Source organism: Mobula hypostoma, chromosome 6, assembly GCF_963921235.1.
Source record: "Mobula hypostoma chromosome 6, sMobHyp1.1, whole genome shotgun sequence".
Lineage (NCBI taxonomy): Eukaryota > Metazoa > Chordata > Chondrichthyes > Myliobatiformes > Myliobatidae > Mobula > Mobula hypostoma.
The window spans coordinates 191,151,794-191,168,927 of NC_086102.1; the positions used below are offsets into that span (position 1 = coordinate 191,151,794).

General features: G+C 43.4%; 1 protein-coding gene across 6 annotated transcripts in view; it reads right to left on the reverse strand.

The window, feature by feature from the left end:
- The window catches only part of nckap5l (NCK-associated protein 5-like), an 890,431-nt gene that overhangs the window by 819,067 nt on the left and 54,230 nt on the right, over positions 1–17,134 (reverse strand). For 2 of the 6 annotated variants that reach the window (XM_063052484.1, XM_063052485.1), the window contains exon 2: positions 29–126. The exons of 2 other annotated variants lie outside the window; for them this stretch is intronic. In XM_063052484.1, the coding sequence (XP_062908554.1) occupies positions 29–34 (6 nt within the window). In that variant the 5' untranslated portion in view covers positions 35–126. Of the gene's footprint in view, positions 1–28; positions 127–7,792; positions 9,229–17,134 lie in introns of those variants that run through there. 2 more of the 6 variants (XM_063052483.1, XM_063052489.1) reach the window with 2 other exon arrangements.

Below are 17,134 nucleotides of genomic sequence, written 5' to 3' on the forward strand. Positions count from 1 at the left end.
TTCTGAATTACTACCCTTACATACTCACATTCATAAAGGGATTCGCCAACTCGAAAATCTGTAGCTGCTGGAAATGCAAAGCAACAAACACAAAATGCTGGAAGAACTCAGCAGGCCAGGCAGCACCTATGGAAAAAATTAAACAGTTGACATTTCAGGCCAGGACTCTTCAACAGCGCTCCTACAGGGATTTAAAGTTTAGCTGAATCACTTCCAAAATTCTCCCAAATCACAGATGTCACCCTTCAGCTCATTTACTTCATTCCATAAGAGATCAAGAAATAGTAGAAGAGTATTTGATAAGAAGAAACGGAGACCAGCAACATCCCAGCCTTGACAAAGGTGGGCTGTGCTCCAGATCTGGCCACATTTCCATCTAAACTGCTCGATTATGCCTCCAAAGTGCTGGAAAAGTGCCCTTGATTATCCTAACCACAAAAGGCAGACCCAAGGCCAAGTTGTGTTCCAAGACTGCATGTAGGAGCCTTTGGACCACTGGGCTGATTAGAAACATAGAAAACCCACAGCACAATACAGGCCCTTTGGCCCACAATGCTGTGCCGAACATGTCCTTACCTTAGAAATTACCTAGGGTTACCCATAGCTCTCTATTTTTCTAAGCTTCATGTACCTATCAAGGAGTCTCTTCAAAGACCCTATCGTATCCGCCTCCACCACCACTGCCGGCAGCCCATTCCACACACTCACCACTCTCTTACTCCTGACATCTCCTCTGTACCTACTTCCAAGCACCATAAAACTGTGCCCTCTCATGTTAGCCATTTCAGCCCTGGGAAAAAGCTTCTGACTATCCACATGATCAATGCCTCTCACCATCTTATACACCTCTGTCAGGCCACCTCTCATCCTCTGTTGCTCCAAGGAAAAGGGCGAGTTCACTCAACCTATTCTCATAAGGCGTGCTCCCCAATCCAGGCAACATCCTTGTAAATCTTCTCTGCACCCTTTCTGTGGTTTTCACGTCCTTCCTGTAGTGAGGCGACCAGAACTGAGCACAGTACTCCAAGTGGGGTCTGAGCAGGGTCCTATATAGCTGCAACATTACCTCTTGGCTCTTAAACTCAATCTCACGGTTGATGAAGGCCAATGCACCGTATGCCTTCTTAACCTCAGAGTCAACCTGCGCAGCAGCTTTGAGTGTCCTTTGGACTCAGACCCCAAGATCCCTCTGATCCTCCACACTGCCAAGAGTCTTACCATTAATACTATATTCTGCCACCATATTTGATCTAACAAAGTGAACCACTTCACACTTATCTGGGTTGAACTCCATCTGCCACTTCTCAGCCCAGTTTCGCATCCTATCAGTGTCCCGTTGTAACCTCTGACAAGCCTCCACACTATCCACAACATCTCCGACTCTTACCAAACTGAACAGGTACAAGACTGAATGCCCAAACAGTTCAAAGGGTAACTGATACAAACCACATAACAAGGGGCAATTTAGAGACTCTTCCCTGTGACTGTATTATATATCTTCACCTAACTTACAGGTTGGATGTTGGGTGGTTTGATCAGCTGCAGTCATGAGACTCACAGAATATGTTTCATGATCAATTATCTAACAGATACGAATGACACCATTGTTGCCCTAAACACCAACAGTGTAGCAGGCAGTAACTATGAGTGACATCTAATGGTTATTGCAAAAGCAAGTCTCTCATTAGTCATCTCTTGCACTATTTATTTATTTTCTAACTTACAGTACTTTTTTCATGCCATGCACTATATAGTTGCCACAAAGCAACAAACTTCACAACATAGTGTCAGTGATTTTGCTGGCAAAGCTATTTTTGAAACTCATTTCCATCACATCCAATGTGGAAATTTAACTTTGCGGGGCAGCACGGCAGTGTATCAGTTAGCACATCACTTTACAGAGCCAACAATCACCGATCGCGGTTCAATTCCCACCACAGTCTCGAAGGGGTTCGTATGTTCTCCCTGTTTGTGGGTTTCGTCTGGGTGCTCCAGTTTCAAAAGGTGTACAGTTAGGGTTAGTGAGTTGTGGGAATACTATGTTGCCCAGCACAATTCTCGTTCATTTGATTTGTCGCAAACAACACACTTCACAGTATGTTTGAAATTTCAATGTACATGTGACAAATAAAGCTAATTTTTTAAATTTCATTTTGTTTTTCTGCCTCATTCATTCATTCCAGCCAGAGAGGGAAATCAGCAACTGAAACTTGTATCAATGTTACACAAAAAAAATTAAAACTGGTGAAAATCTACTCATATAAGCAAAGGTCATTGTCAATACTGTTGCGTGGCAAATTGTTCACTAGTGATTAATTTCATGTCTACCTGGACCTTCCATTACAAATATTTGGCACCAAACATGGGTAAAAGGCTAGAATTCTAGAGCTGCAGTTTGAGTTACCGTCCTTGCCCTCAAAGCTCATTCAACTGAGAAAAGCATTGAGGAACTTTAGGAAAATGAGTCATGGAAATCTAAGGGGACAAACGTTCTGTTGGCTGGAGTCTTGGCTGGCTCAATAGCAAATGGTTCTGGGTTTAAGGCATTTTGTCAGAGGCTTAAACATAGACTAACTACTCAATAGGCTAGTGTTCTGGGCCCAAACATTTTCAGCTGCTTCATCAATGGTCTTGTCAGCTCGGCAGAAAAGTAGCAAAAGGAGTTTGATCTGGAAAATAAGGGAATGCACTTTGAAAGAAACAACAATGCAAGAGGACACAATAAATGGGAGGGTACTGATTGATGTGGAGGAATTAAAGAAAGTTGAATGTATGTCCACGGTATAGATAGGATAAATGCAAGCAGGCTTTTTTCACTGAGGTTGGGTGGTAGGAAAACTAGGATATCATGGGTTACGGGTGAAAGGGGAAAGGTTTAGGGGTCAGTGTCTTCACTCTGAGTGTGGGGAGAGTATGGAAAGAGCTGCCAGCACCAGTGGTGGAGGTGATTTCAATTTCAACGTTCAAGAGAAGTTCAGCTAGGTATGGAGGGCGATGGTCCTGGTGTAGGTCGATGGGACTAGGCAATTTAAATGGTTAGACAGAGACTAGATGGGCCGATGGACCTCTTTCCAAGCTGTCTCTACGTCCTCAGATTCTTAAATGTAAGTTAGCAAAACAGCTCAACGAAATGGTTAAAAAGTCATTCAAATGTCTTCTTTATGAGGCAAATCTTAGTGTCTAAGAATAGGGAGAATTTGTGCCAAATGTACATAATTCAAATTCGTGTATAGATTGAATAATAGATACACTTCTTGTCAGCACAATATCAAAAAGCCACAATCACTGTGGTGGCTGCAGAGGAGATCCTCTTTTTTAATTATGGGGTTAATATTGGATATGCTGGGTTTGTTTTTTCTGTAAGAAAGAAAACCAAGACAAAATTTAATTCAGCATAAAATTATATGGAGACTGGACAAAGCAGGGTGGATCTATTTCCTTCAGCAGAGGGATTTCAAGGAAAACAGCCATAAAGTCAACATGCTTGATAGAAGTAGGAGATGATAGATGAAGAAATAAATTTTCAAACACCTGGAACCCTCTACCTGGAGTACAGTTAGGTGCAGAAACACATTTACAGTATCTTGTACTTGAGTGTAACTTGGAGGTTATGGATCAAGTGTTACAATGATTAAGCTAAGTGGTTCTTTTTTCGGTCTTTGTTATGTATGGTTTTTCATAAATCCTATTGCATTTTGTTATTTTTCTGTAAATGCCTGGAAGAAAATGAATCTCAAGGTTACATCGGTACTTTGATCATAAATTTACTTTGCAATGCACACAAAATGCTGGAGGAACTCAGCAGGTCAGGCAACATCTAACCAATAGATCAAGGTGCTTCCTGACCTACCAAGTTCTTCAAGCATTTTGTGAGCGATGCTTTGGATTTCCAGCATCTGCAGACTTTCACGTGTTTGTTAATTTACTTTGACTTTGACGGCATATACATGGTGATTGAAATTAGCACTTTTTGTGCAATATGATAATTCACTGAGACCCTAACGACATCTCTTTGCTATTCAATCGTACTGTGAGTGCCATGCTCCATTCCATTAATTTTGTGACGTTCGCTATGGATTACAATGACCACATAAGTTCTATGTCTATTGGGTATCTGTATCATTACCCAGTAATATAGTATTTATGTGGCAATTCAAATTCTTAAAGTCTTTTCATCTTCTACGAGCTCTAAGTTAAACTGACATCAAATTTTCTTCTCTGGTCCATCAAGAGTGCAATTCCAACAGCACGTAAGAAGGTAAACATCACCCAGGACAAAGCAGCCATTTGACCAATATCCCAGTCCACCAACACTAAATATTTGCTTTCTCCATCGGCAGTGTACAGTGACCACTGTGTGTATCTTCCTTGGTTCTTCTATAGTAACTCCATCCTCTTGAAGGATCCATCAGGTTTAATATCACCGGCATATGTTGTGAAATTTATTCTTCTGTGGCTGCAGCACATTGCAATACATGATAAACACTGTAAATTACAGTAAGTATATTTGTTTAAAGTTAAATTACACAAGTAGTGCAAAAATAGAAAAAAACTTAGTGAGGTAGTGTTCATGGGTTCACTGTCCATTCAGAAATCGGATGGCAGAGGGGAAGAAGCTGTTCCTGAATCACTGCATGTGTGCCTTCAGGCTTCTGTACCTCCTCCCTAATGGCAGCAATGAGAAGAGGACATGTCCTGGGTAATGGGGGCCTTAATAATGGATGCCACCTTCTTGAGGCATCGCTCCTTGAAGATCGGAATCAGAATCAGGTTTATTATCACCTGCATGTGACGTGAAATTTGTTAACTTAGCAGCAGCAGTTCAATGCAATACATAATATAGCAGAGAGAGAAAAAAATAAATAAAACATAATAAATAAACAAGTAAATCAATCATGTATATTGAATAGATTATTTAAAAAAGTGAGGTTGTGTCCAACGCTTCAATGTCCATTTAGGAATCGGATGGCAGGGGGGAAGAAGCTGGTCCCGAATCACTGAGTGTGTGTCTTCAGGCTCCTGTATCTCCTACCTGATGGTAACAGTGAGAAAAGGACATGTGCTGGGTGCCAGAGGTCCCTAATAATGGATGCTGCCTCTCTGAGACACCGCTCCCTAAAGACGTCCTGGGTACTTTGTAGGCCAGTACCCAAGACGGAACTGACTAGATTTACAACCTTCTGCAGCTTCTTTCGCTCCTGTGCAGTAGCCCCTCCATACCAGGATGCTGAGGAGCCCAGTGCCCATGATGGAGCTGATCAAGCTTACAACTTTCTGCAGCTTCTACAGTGGCTCCACAATACCAGTTGGTGATGCAGCCAGGCTAAATGTTACGTCTGTGGAAATTCGTGAGTGTCTTTGGTCCATACCAAACCTCTTCAACTCCTAATAAAATATAGCCACTGCCGTGCCTTCTTTGTAACTGCTTCAGTATGTTTATAGATCCTCGGAGTAATAGTAGAGAAAAAGAGTAGTGAGGTAGTGTTAATGGGTTCAATGTCCAGACAGCGGGTGTGTGTGACCAGCAAGTTATTCTCCAGTCACTATGGCTTGATAAAACATCACCATTCTTTATCTATCTTGGGTCTAAATACTGGAAACTGCTATCCAGCAACACTGTTCAAGGTCCTTTACTGGAGGGGTGAAGCAACTCAAAATGGTGATGCATTGCAGCATTGAAGGCCATGTTGCCTGCCTAATATCTCCCCCCTCCTCCTCCTGCCTAATATCTCCCCCCTCCTCCTCCTGCCTAATATCTCCCCCCTCCTCCTCCTGCCTAATATCTCCCCCCTCCTCCTCCTGCCTAATATCTCCTCCTCCTGCCTAATATCTCCCCGCTCCTCCTCCTGCCTAATATCTCCCCCCTCCTCCTCCTCCCACTTTCAAATCTCTTACTAGCTCTTCTTTCAGTTAGTCCTGATGAAGGGTCTCGGCCTGAAACGTTGACTGTACCTCTTCCTACAGATGCTGCCTGGCCTGCTGCATTCACCAGCAACTTTGATGTGTGTTGCTTATCAGCAGCACAATTACAAAAAAGCACAAAAATGGCATTCTGAGTGCAAAAGTGTTGCCATTACTAATGCCATGATTGTTTTGTTACAAAACTCCAAGGAAGTCTAACTATTACAAATTAAACAAACAACTTAATTTTAAACTTCATCTTTCATCTTATTGAAGCTTGAATTAAACCTTGAACACCATTCTCAAGACTGATTCAAGTTATTGGAAGGCACCAAGAAATCAATAAAATTGAGATATAGCCTCACATCGGCTTTGGATTTTGATTTTGTCCTATTGTTCAGACAGGTCACAGTGTGAAATTGTTGCAATTCACTTTCAGTGCAGCTGAAGAACAAAAGAGGCTTTTTTACTGCTACGTTTCCCATCGCCCTCCTGATTGTGAATTTGGAAACACTTGGAAATAGTGGGGCAAACCATGACACTGCCACTTAAACCTCAATCCTCACATGTCGTTCTTTTATGTAGTCTGTTAATGATACCTTTCACACTCTGATAATAACTTCTGGCTACTTTACTCTGTGAAGACGATTCTCAGCCCCTTTTTAATCTTTTACACTTTAAAATTATGGAATTTGTGATACTTTCTCGGTAGTTTTCGATGTTTAACCAATTGACCAAACAAAGCATCCCAGTGAAAGGTAGCCACTGAATATTTGCATGATGTGACTGGGCCAGACTACTCCAGTTCCAGATTGAGTACCAATCCATGCCCAATGAGCCAATAGCCCCCCTCAGAGCTGAAATCTCTCGGCAGATTTACTACAGAATGAACTATTATTTTGTTTAATTATATTAAAATTGGACAACCTAACCACTTCTGCCTGAAGTCATTTCATTAAGTGTCCTCCATGGTGCAGAAAGCTGACAATGTCATGCAATGGAGAAGTTAAAACATTGAAAATGGTAGAAAATGTTAAGTCCTGAGGCACAACTATCATATTTGCACTGGTGAAGACAGGTTCTAATGCAATTGGCTTCAGGAACAAGAAATGTTGTTGCTTAGTTTTAAGACTGCAGAGAAGCTACAGATCGAAAGGAGGCCAATAGGCCCATTGCACACAAACTAATACTAGCATGATCTTTCATTGTTTCTACTGCAGTTATTATTCTGTTATAGATTTATTGAGAATGCCTGTAAGAACTTAAGTCTGTGTTGTATATAGTGATATATGTACTTCGAGAATGAAGTTACTTTGAATTTTACCTCCAGAGCTGCAGTTTTCTGCTTGACTCCAATAGCTGCAGATCTTCCATCTACCCCCAAGTAATCCCAGCTGAAAATTTCCCACTCTTAGTCTGGCTGTCAGTTTATTGTTCAAACATTCAGAAGCGTCCAGGAAATTTTATAAATAACAACAACGATAATGAAAAGTAAAAAACAGACTTGAACTAATGCAATTATTTTATGTATAAAGTTTTTGTGTCAGTCTCTCAGTAACTATTATGTTACATTGATTTGACTGGGGCTGCTGCACCTTCACCAGCTTTAACCCAGCATGGGTTCAGTGAACTAAATTCCCAGCCTGAACACTGTGAGATTTGCCTCAGGGGATCCCCCAGTGCGGTATCTGGGTAACCAACAGTTAAATAGGCATAACAGAAGAGCTGAACTTTGAGACCTCCGTGAAGAAACAGAAGCCCAATAGAAAGCCTAGCAAAAATACTCAGGCCATTGTTACTGTGGAATAGCCGACTGGATCAGGAGAGTAACCTGAAAAATATACAATCAGTTCTATAAAACAACATTTGGGAGGAACACCAAAATACTTACTCAATAGCATTCAGTCTTGGGCTATACCTCATCTCTTGAGAATAACGCACTTTTATTCCAGGGCTTCTATTACTACATTAGATTATTTTCCTGCAGATGTTCCAGTTTAAACAGAGTTTTGACCTTTGTGATACACACAATTGTTTGTTCATCTGCTTTGCACAAGGACTGAATAAATTGGTAAATATGATCCCTTAAAATCATCCTTGTTCTGTCCATGGGGGAAAGCAGTGGGATAATTGGAAAAAGTACACTTCGTATCATTAGAGAAAGCTTAAAGGGAAGAGCTAAGCTACTTTTTGCTTAAATCAACTAAATCTTCAGGTAAAAAATAGTCCTGTATAATTCAGGAAAGCCATCCTGCTCTCACAAAACCAGAAGAATAAATTCATAAATCCCAAAAATGTGTGTTACTTAATGTCCTCAGAACGCCGAGCAGATGTGAATCTCCTGAGTTTAGACCATAAAATATAGAAGCAGAATTAGACTATTTGGCCTATCGAGTCTGCTCCATTATTTTGTCAGAGCTGATCCATTTCCCTCTCAACCTCAGTCTCCTGCCTTCACCCATATCCCTTCATGCCCAAACCAAACAAGAATATATCAACATCTGCCTTAAATATACCCAATGATTTGGCCTCCACACTGTCTGTGGCAATGAATTCCACAGATTCACCACTCTCTGGCTAAAGAAATTCCTCCCCATCCCTATTCTAAATGGACGTTCTTAGAAACATAGAAAACCTGCAGCACAATACAGACCCTTCGGCCCACAAAGTTGTGCGAACATGTCCCTACTTTAGAACTACCTAGGCTTTACCCATAGCCCTCTATTTTTCAAAGCTCCATGTAGCCATCCAGGAGTCTCTTAAAAGACCCTATTGTTTCCACCTCCACCACCGCAGCCAGCAGCCCATTCCACACACTCACCACTCTCTGCGTAAAAAAACTTACCCCTGACATCTCCTCTGTGCCTACTTCCAAGCACCTTAAAACTATGCCTTCTTGTGCTAGCCATTTCAGCCCTGAGGAAAAGCCTCTGATTATCCACATGATCAATGCCTCTCATCATCTTATACACCTCTATCAGGTCACCTCTCATCCTCCATCGCTCCAAGGAGAAAAGGCTGAGTTCACTCAATCTATTCTCATAAGGCATGCTCCCCAATCCAGGCAACATCCTTGTAAATCTCCTCTGCACCCTTTCTATGGTTTCCACATCCTTCCTATAGTGAGGCGACCAGAAATGAGCACAGTACTAACAAGTGTGGTCTGATCAGGGTCCTATATAGCTGCAACATTACCTCTTGGCTCTTAAACTCAATCCCACGATTGATGAAGGCCAATGCACCGTATGCCTTCTTAACCACAGAGCCAACCTGCGTAGCAGCTTTGAGTGTCCTTTGGACTCAGACCCCAAGATCCCTCTGATTCTCCACACTGCCAAGAGTTTTTACCATTAATACTATATTCTGCAAGCATATATGACCTACCAAAATGAACCACCTCACACTTATCTGGGTTGAACTCCGTCTGCCACTTCTCAACCTAGTTTTGCATCCTATCAATGTCCCGCTGTAACTTCTGACAGCCCTCCACACTATCCACAACACTCCCAACCTTTGTGTCATCAGCAAATTTACTAACCCATCCCTCCACTTCCTCATCCAGGTCATTTATAAAAATCATAACGAGTAGCTGTCCCAGAACAGATCCTTGAGGCACACCACTGGTCGCCAGCCTCCATGCAGAATATGACCCGTCTACAACCACTCTTTGCCTTCTTTGGGCAAGCCAGTTCTGGATCCACAAAGCAATGTCCCCTTGGATCCCATGCCTCCTTACTTTCTCAATAAGCCTTGCATGGGGTAACTTATCAAATGCCTTGTTGAAATCCATATACACTACATCTACGGCTCTAACTTCATCAAGGTGCTTAGTCACACCCTCAAAAAATTCAATCAGGCTTGTAAGGCACAACCTGCCTTTGACAAAGCCATGCTGACTATTCCTAATCATATTATGCCTCTCCAAATGTTCATAAATCCTGCCTCTCAGGATCTTCCCCATCAACTTACCAACCACAGAAGTAAGACTCACTGGCCTATAATTTCCTGGGATATCTCTACTCCTTTTCTTGAAGAAGGGAACAACATCCGCAACCCTCCAATCCTCCAGAAATTCTCCTGTCCCCATTGATGATGCAAAGATCATCGCCAGAGGCTCGGCAATCTCCTCCCTTGCTTCCCACGATAGCCTGGGGTACATCTCATCCGGTCCTGGTGACTTATCCAATTTGATGCTTTCCAAAAGCTGCAGCACATCCTCTTTCTTAATATCTACATTCTCAAGCTTTTCAGTCCACTGCAAGTCATCCCTACGATTGTGAAGATCCTTTTCTGTAGTGAATACTGTAGAAAAGTATTTATTAAGTACCTCCGTTATTTCCTCCAGTTCCATACACACTTTTCCACTGTCACACTGAATTGGTCCTATTCTCTCACGTCTTATCCTCTTGCTCTTCATATACTTGTAGAATGCCTTGGGATTTTCCTTAATCCTGTCTGCCAAGGCCTTCTCATGGCCCCTTCTGGCTCTTGTAATTTCATTCTTAAACTCCTTCCTGCAAGCCTTATAACCTTCTAGATTCATATCATTATCTAGTTTTTTGAACCTTTCATAAGCTCTTCTTTTCTTCTTGACTAGATTTACAACAGCCTAATACACCACGGATTTTGTACCATACCATCCTTTCCATGTTTCATTGCACTATTGTACTACATTCTACTCAGAACCCCATGCAAATATTCCCTGAGCATTTCCATATTTCTTCGGAACAGTGTGATCACGGGACCATCACAGCAGGAGGAGGAGCGAGGGGCTCGGGAGAATGCTGGGTTTTGGGAAGCAGCTGAGGGGCTGAGGTGAGCGTGCTTTTAAAGGAGCTCAGAGCAGGGACTCGGGACAGTGTGATCACAGGACTGTCACAGCAGGAGGAGGAGCGAGGGACTCGGGAGAGCGCTGAGTGCTGGGGAGCAGCTGAGGTGAGTGTGCATTAAAAAGAACGTGGAGGGCAACTGAAGGGTTAAACAGAGTGTTGATTAGTTGATTAGAGGGAGTGAGTACTTGAGATAATTGGCAGGGACAAATAAAAGGAGGGGTAACTGAAGAGGAGCGGCCAGTGTGTGAGTGACTCAGGGTAGGAGTGGAGCTTTGAGGTTTTGGCTCGAGAGGCTTCGACGAGCAGCGGCTGAGAACGAGCTTTGCTCCAAGTGAGGTAAGGCTGGGTAAGTTCCTTTAATTAATTTAATTAACTTAGGAGTAGGTAATGGAGGCAGCAGTTAGGGCAGTTGAGTGCTCCGTATGCAGTATGTGGGAAGTCAGGGCGGGCAGAATTGTCCCTGATGACTGCACCTGTAAAAGGTGCATCCAGCTGCAGCTCCTGACAAACCGAGTTAGGGAACTGGAGCTGGATGAACTTTGGATCATTCGGGAGGCAGAGGCAGAAATAGACAGGAGTTTCAGGGAGACAGTCACCCCTAAAAGTCATGAGGCAGGTAGCTGGGTGACTGTCAGGAGAGGGAAGGGGAATAGGCAGAAAGAGCAGAGCACCCCTGTGGCCGTTCCCATCAACAATAAGTATACTGTTTTGGATACTGTTGGTGGGGATGACCTACCAGGGACAAGTTGCAGTGGTCACGTCTCTGGCACCGAGACTGGACCCTCAGCTGAGAAAGGAAGGAGGGAAAAGAGGAGAGCAGTAGTGATAGGGAATTCGATAGTTAGGGGGACAGACAAGAGGTTCTGTGGGAGAGATCGAGAATCCTGGATGGTCTGTTGCCTCCCTGGTGCCAAGGTCTGTGATATCTTGGATCGAGTTCTCGGTTTTCTCAGGAGGGAGGGTGAGCAGCCAGATGTCGTGGTCCATGTAGGGACCAATGACATGGATAGGAAGGAGGAGGAGGTCCTGCAAAGAGAGTTTAGGGACTTAGGTGCAAAGTTGAAGGACAGGACCTCCAAGGTTGCAATCTCAGGATTGCTACCCGTGCCACGTGCTAGTGAGGCTAGAAATAGGAAGATAATGCAGCTGAATACGTGGCTAAGGAGTTGGTGCAGGAGGGAGGGCTTCATGTTTTTGGACAATTGGGCTTTGTTCCAGGGAAGGTGGGACCTGTTCCGACGGGACGGGTTGCACCTGAACTGGTGTGGAACTAACATCCTTGCGGGTAGATCTGCTAGTGCTGCTCCGGGGGGTTTAAACTAGATTTGCAGGGGGAGGGGAACCAGAGTGTTAGAGCAGATAGTGAGGTGGAGGAGGATAAAGGTCATGTGAGGACTGCATGTATAGACAGAAATCAAAGGTTTGTATGTGACAGAAATGTTTTCAGGTGCATCTATTTCAATGCAAGGAGTACTGTAGGTAAGGCAGATAAGCTTAGGCCGTGGATTGGCACATGGGATTACGACATTATTTCTGTTAGTGAGACTTGGTTGCAGGAGGGGCAGGACTGGCAGCTTAATGTTCCGGGTTTCCACTGTTTCAGCCATGATAGAGGGGGAGGGATGAAAGGGGAGGAGTGGCATTACTAGTCAGGTAGAATGTCACAGCTGTGCGTAGACAGGATTGGAGGGTAGCTCAGGTTGTTCCGTTGTTTAAAAAAGGCTCCAAAAGTAAACCAGGTAATTACAGGCCGGTGAGCCTGACATCAGTAGTAGGTAAATTATTGGAAGGTGTTCTGAGAGATCGGATATACAAGTATTTGAACAGCCAAGAGCTGATTAAGGATAGTCAGCGTGGCTTTGTGCATGGTAGATTGTGTTTAATGAATCTTGTCGAGTTTTTTGAGGAGGTTACCAAGAAAGTAGATGAAGGAAAGGCTGTGGATGTTGTCTACATGGACTTTAGTAAGGCCTTTGACAAGGTCCCACATGGGAGGTTAGTTCAGAAGGTTCAGACACTAGGTAAGCATGGAGAGGTTGTAAACTGGATTCAAAATGGGCTGTGTGGGAGAAGACAGAGAGTGGTAGTGGATGATTGCTTCTCAGACTGGAGGCCTGTGACTAGTGGTGTGCCTCAGGGATCTGTGCTGGGACCATTGTTGTTTGTTGTCTATATCAATGATCTAGATAATAATGTGATAAATTGGATCAGCAAGTTTGCTGAGGACACTAACATTGGAGGCGTTGTGGACAGCGAGGAAGGCTTTCAAAGCTTGCCGAGGGATCTGGACCAAATGGAAAAAAGGGGCCAGAAAATGGCAGATGGAATTTAATGCAGGCAAGTGTGAGGTGTTGCATTTTGGAAGGACAAATCAAGGTAGGACATGCACAGTAAATGAGGAGTGCGGAGGAACAAAGGGATCTGGGAGTTCAGATACATAATTCTCTGAAAGTGGCGTCACAGGTAGAGAGGATTGTAAAGAAGGCCTTTGGCATCCTGGCATTCATAAATCAAAGTATTGAGTGTAGGAGTTGGGATGTTATGGTGAGGTTGTATACGAAATTGGTGAGGCCAAATTTGGAGTATTGTGTGCAGTTCTGGTCATCTAACTATAGGAAGGATATCAGTAAGATTGAAAGAGTGCAGAGAAGATTTACTAGGATGTTATTACTACACCTTTCCAGAATCTGTCTCCCTATCTGCTCCTCGATGTCCCTGTTACTATTGGATGGTCTATAAAAAACACCAGTAGAGTTATTGACCCCTTCCTATTCCTAAGTTCCACCCACAGAGACTCCATGGACAACCCCTCCATGACTTCCTCCTTTTCTGCAGCCATGACACTATCTCTGATCAACAGTGCTATGCTCCCACCTCTTTTGCCTCCCTCCCTATCATAGAAACATAGAAAACCTACAGCACAATACAGGCCCTTTGGCCCGCAAAGTTGTGCTGAACATATTCCTACATTAGAAATTACTCGGGTTACCCATAGCCCTCTATTTTTCTAAAGTCCATGTACCTATCCAAAAGTCTTTTAAAAGACCCTATCGTATCCACCTCCACCACTGTTACTGGCACTCCATGCACTCACCACTCTCTGCGTAAAAAAAACTTACCCCTGATATCTCCTCTGTACTTCCAAGCACCTAAAATCTGTGCCCTCTCATGTTAGCCATTTCAGCCCTGGGAAAAAGCCTCTGACTGTCCACATGATCAATGCCTGTCATCATCTTACATACCTCTATCAGGTCACCTCTCATCCTCCGTCGCTCCAAGGAGAAAAGCCCAAGTTCACTCAACCTGTTTTCATAAGGCATGCTCCCTAATCCAGGCAACATCCTTGTAAATCTCCTCTGCACCCTTTCTATGGTTTCCACATCATTCCTGTTGTGAAGCAACCAGAACTGAGCACAGTACTCCAAGCGGGGTCGGACCAGGATCCTACATAGCTGCAACATTACCTCTTGGCTCCTAAATTCAATTCCATGATTGATGAAGGCCAATACACCGTATGCCTTCTTGACCACAGAGTCAACCTACGCAGCTGCTTTGAGCGTCCTATGGACACAGACCCCAAGATCCCTCTGATTCTCCACACTGCCAAGAGTCTTACCATTAATACTATATTCTGCCATCATATTTGACCTACCAAAATGAACCACTTCACACTTATCTGGGTTGAACTCCATCTGCCACTTCTCAGCCCAGTTTTGCATCCTATCAATGTCCCGCTGCAACATCTGACAGCCCTCCACACTGTCCACAACACCTCCAACCTTTGTGTCATCAGCAAACTTACTAACCCATCCCTCCACTTCCTCATCCAGGTCATTTATAAAAATCATGAAGAGCAAGGGTCCCAGACCAGATCCCTGAGGCATACCACTGGTCACCGGCCTCCATGCAGAATATGACTCATCTACAACCACTCTTTGCTTTCTGTGGGCAAGCCAGTCCTGGACACACAAAAAAATGGCCACTTGTTTCCCATGGCTCCTTACTTTCTCAATAAGCCTTGCATGGGGTACCTTATCAAATGCTTTGCTGAAATCCATATACACTACATCTACTGCTCTTCCTTCATCAATGTGTTTAGTCACATCCTCAAAAAATTCAATCAGGCTCGTAAGGCACGACCTGCCCTTGACAAAGCCATATTGACTATTCTTAATCATATTATACCCTCCAAATGTTCATAAATCCTGCCTCTCAGGATCTTTTCCATCAACTTACCAAGCACTGAGGTAAGACTCACTGGTCTATAATTTCCTGGGCTATCTTGCTCCCTTTCTTGAATAAAGGAACAACATCCGCAACCCTCCAATCCTCCGGAATCTCTCCCGTCCCCCTTTGATGATGCAAAGATCATCGCCAGAGGCTCAGCAATCCCCTTCCTCGCTTCCCACAGTAGACTAGGGTACATCTCATCCAGTCCCGGCGACTTATCAAACTTGATGCTTTCCAAAAGCTCCAGCACATCCTCTTTCTTCATATCTACATGCTCAAGCTTTTTAGTCTGCTGCAAGTCATCACTACAATAACCAAGATCCTTTCCGATAGTGATTATTGAATTAAAGTATTCATTAAGTACCTCTGGTTTTCCTTAATCCTGTCCACAAGGCCTTCTCATGGCCCCTTCTGGCTCTTCTAATTTCCTTCTTAAGCTCCTTCCTGTTAGCCTTGTAATCTTCTAGATCTCTAACATTACCTAGATCTCTGAACCTTTCGTAAGCTTTTCTTTTCTTCTTGATTAGATTTACTACAGCCTTTGTACACCACAGTTCCTGTACCCTACCATAACTTCCTTTCTGAAACATCTAAAGCCTGGCACTTGACGTAGCCATTCTTGCCCCTGCACCATCCAAGTCTCTGTCATGGCCACAACATCATATATCCAAGTGCTGATCCAAGCTCTGAGCTCATCCGCTTTATTCACGATATTCCTCGCTTTAAAATAGACAAATCTCAAACCATCGGACCAGCACGTCCCTTCTGTATCATATGCCTATCCTCCCTTTTGCACTGTCTCCAAATTTTCTCTATTTGTGAGCCAACCTCCCTTTCCTCTGTCACTTCAGTTCGGTTCCCACCCCCCAGCAATTTTCGTTTACCACTCTCTCAGCTGCTCGGCCCACACTTACTACGTAGCCACAAAGTCCTGAGTAACAACCACTCCAGTTTGTTTGGTGAGATCCTGTGCATCAAGCCCAAGTCTGGCCCATTATAATGCTTTAACAACTGGTTAAGCATGCACTTACTGACTGTCAAAACTGTCAACATATTGAACGTCTGTAAATGTTTCTGGTGTTCAGACTTCCAAATACTTTTGGTACATAAAAGCTGAAAAAGTATTCAAATCAATTATAAAGTGCATGATTAACTTAAAATGTTATGATATAAACAAAAAGAATTCAACGCACCTAAAACATATTGTAAGGACACTCAACATTTAAGTGCAACCAATTTAATTCAAAAACTGTACATCAACCTGAAGCTTAGCACTGCTTCACGTTCATTCCTCTTCACTCACGTGAAAGGAGAAGCTGAACTTTACAGTTGGGCAGCTTTATCCTTGCTCACTGTTGCGAAATGTCAGGAAACTGACAAATATGATAACTGAATGCACACTTAAGCAATTTTTCTCTCAAATCACTAACTAGGTCAGCTGCCAAAATGTGTATTTCAAATAGAAAATGATATGACACTGGTGAACTTCATGAAGAGTTGAGTCCAACATCAGGGAGTGATTCCAAAATCACCACTGGGATCTGGTCAGATTGTATGGAACATACGAATCCTGGACTTCCCAATGGTTGCACGGGCATTTTCATGTGGAGAGAGAGTGAAGCAGATTCTTTTCTTCCCTGGGATTCTGAGCATAGATAACTGCTGGGAGCGGCTCCCAGCTTTTTCGAAAAGTGCAGGGGGGCACAGAGCTCGCCTGCCACAAACAGTCAGCTGTAATGAGAAGAGTGTCACTGACACTGGTGAAGACCCAGTCCCAGACTCACCTGCTGTCAAGCCTTCCATGTAAACTGAATGACTCTGTATGTCAGTCAGGAATGTTACAAAGTCTCCAGGGTTTGCTAAAAACTAACTGCACACGCATACTCACACCCGAACAGGCTCACATGCGTATGCACCCAAAGCATTTAAACTAATTTAATTACATGAGGTGATTACTTCACTTGCCTTAATCCCAGCAATTGATTTTCCCCATTCATGTCAATGGACCTTGTTGTACTCACACACTGGTTTAAATGGGCATGGATAGAACTGATCAATATCCCAGAATAAAGACCCGGCTACATCTGCAGTGGTTCGACAGGGCGGTGCAGAAGCTGTGTTGTTGTACAGCTACCTCTGTGCAGGAATTGACCAGATAAGGACATATTCAC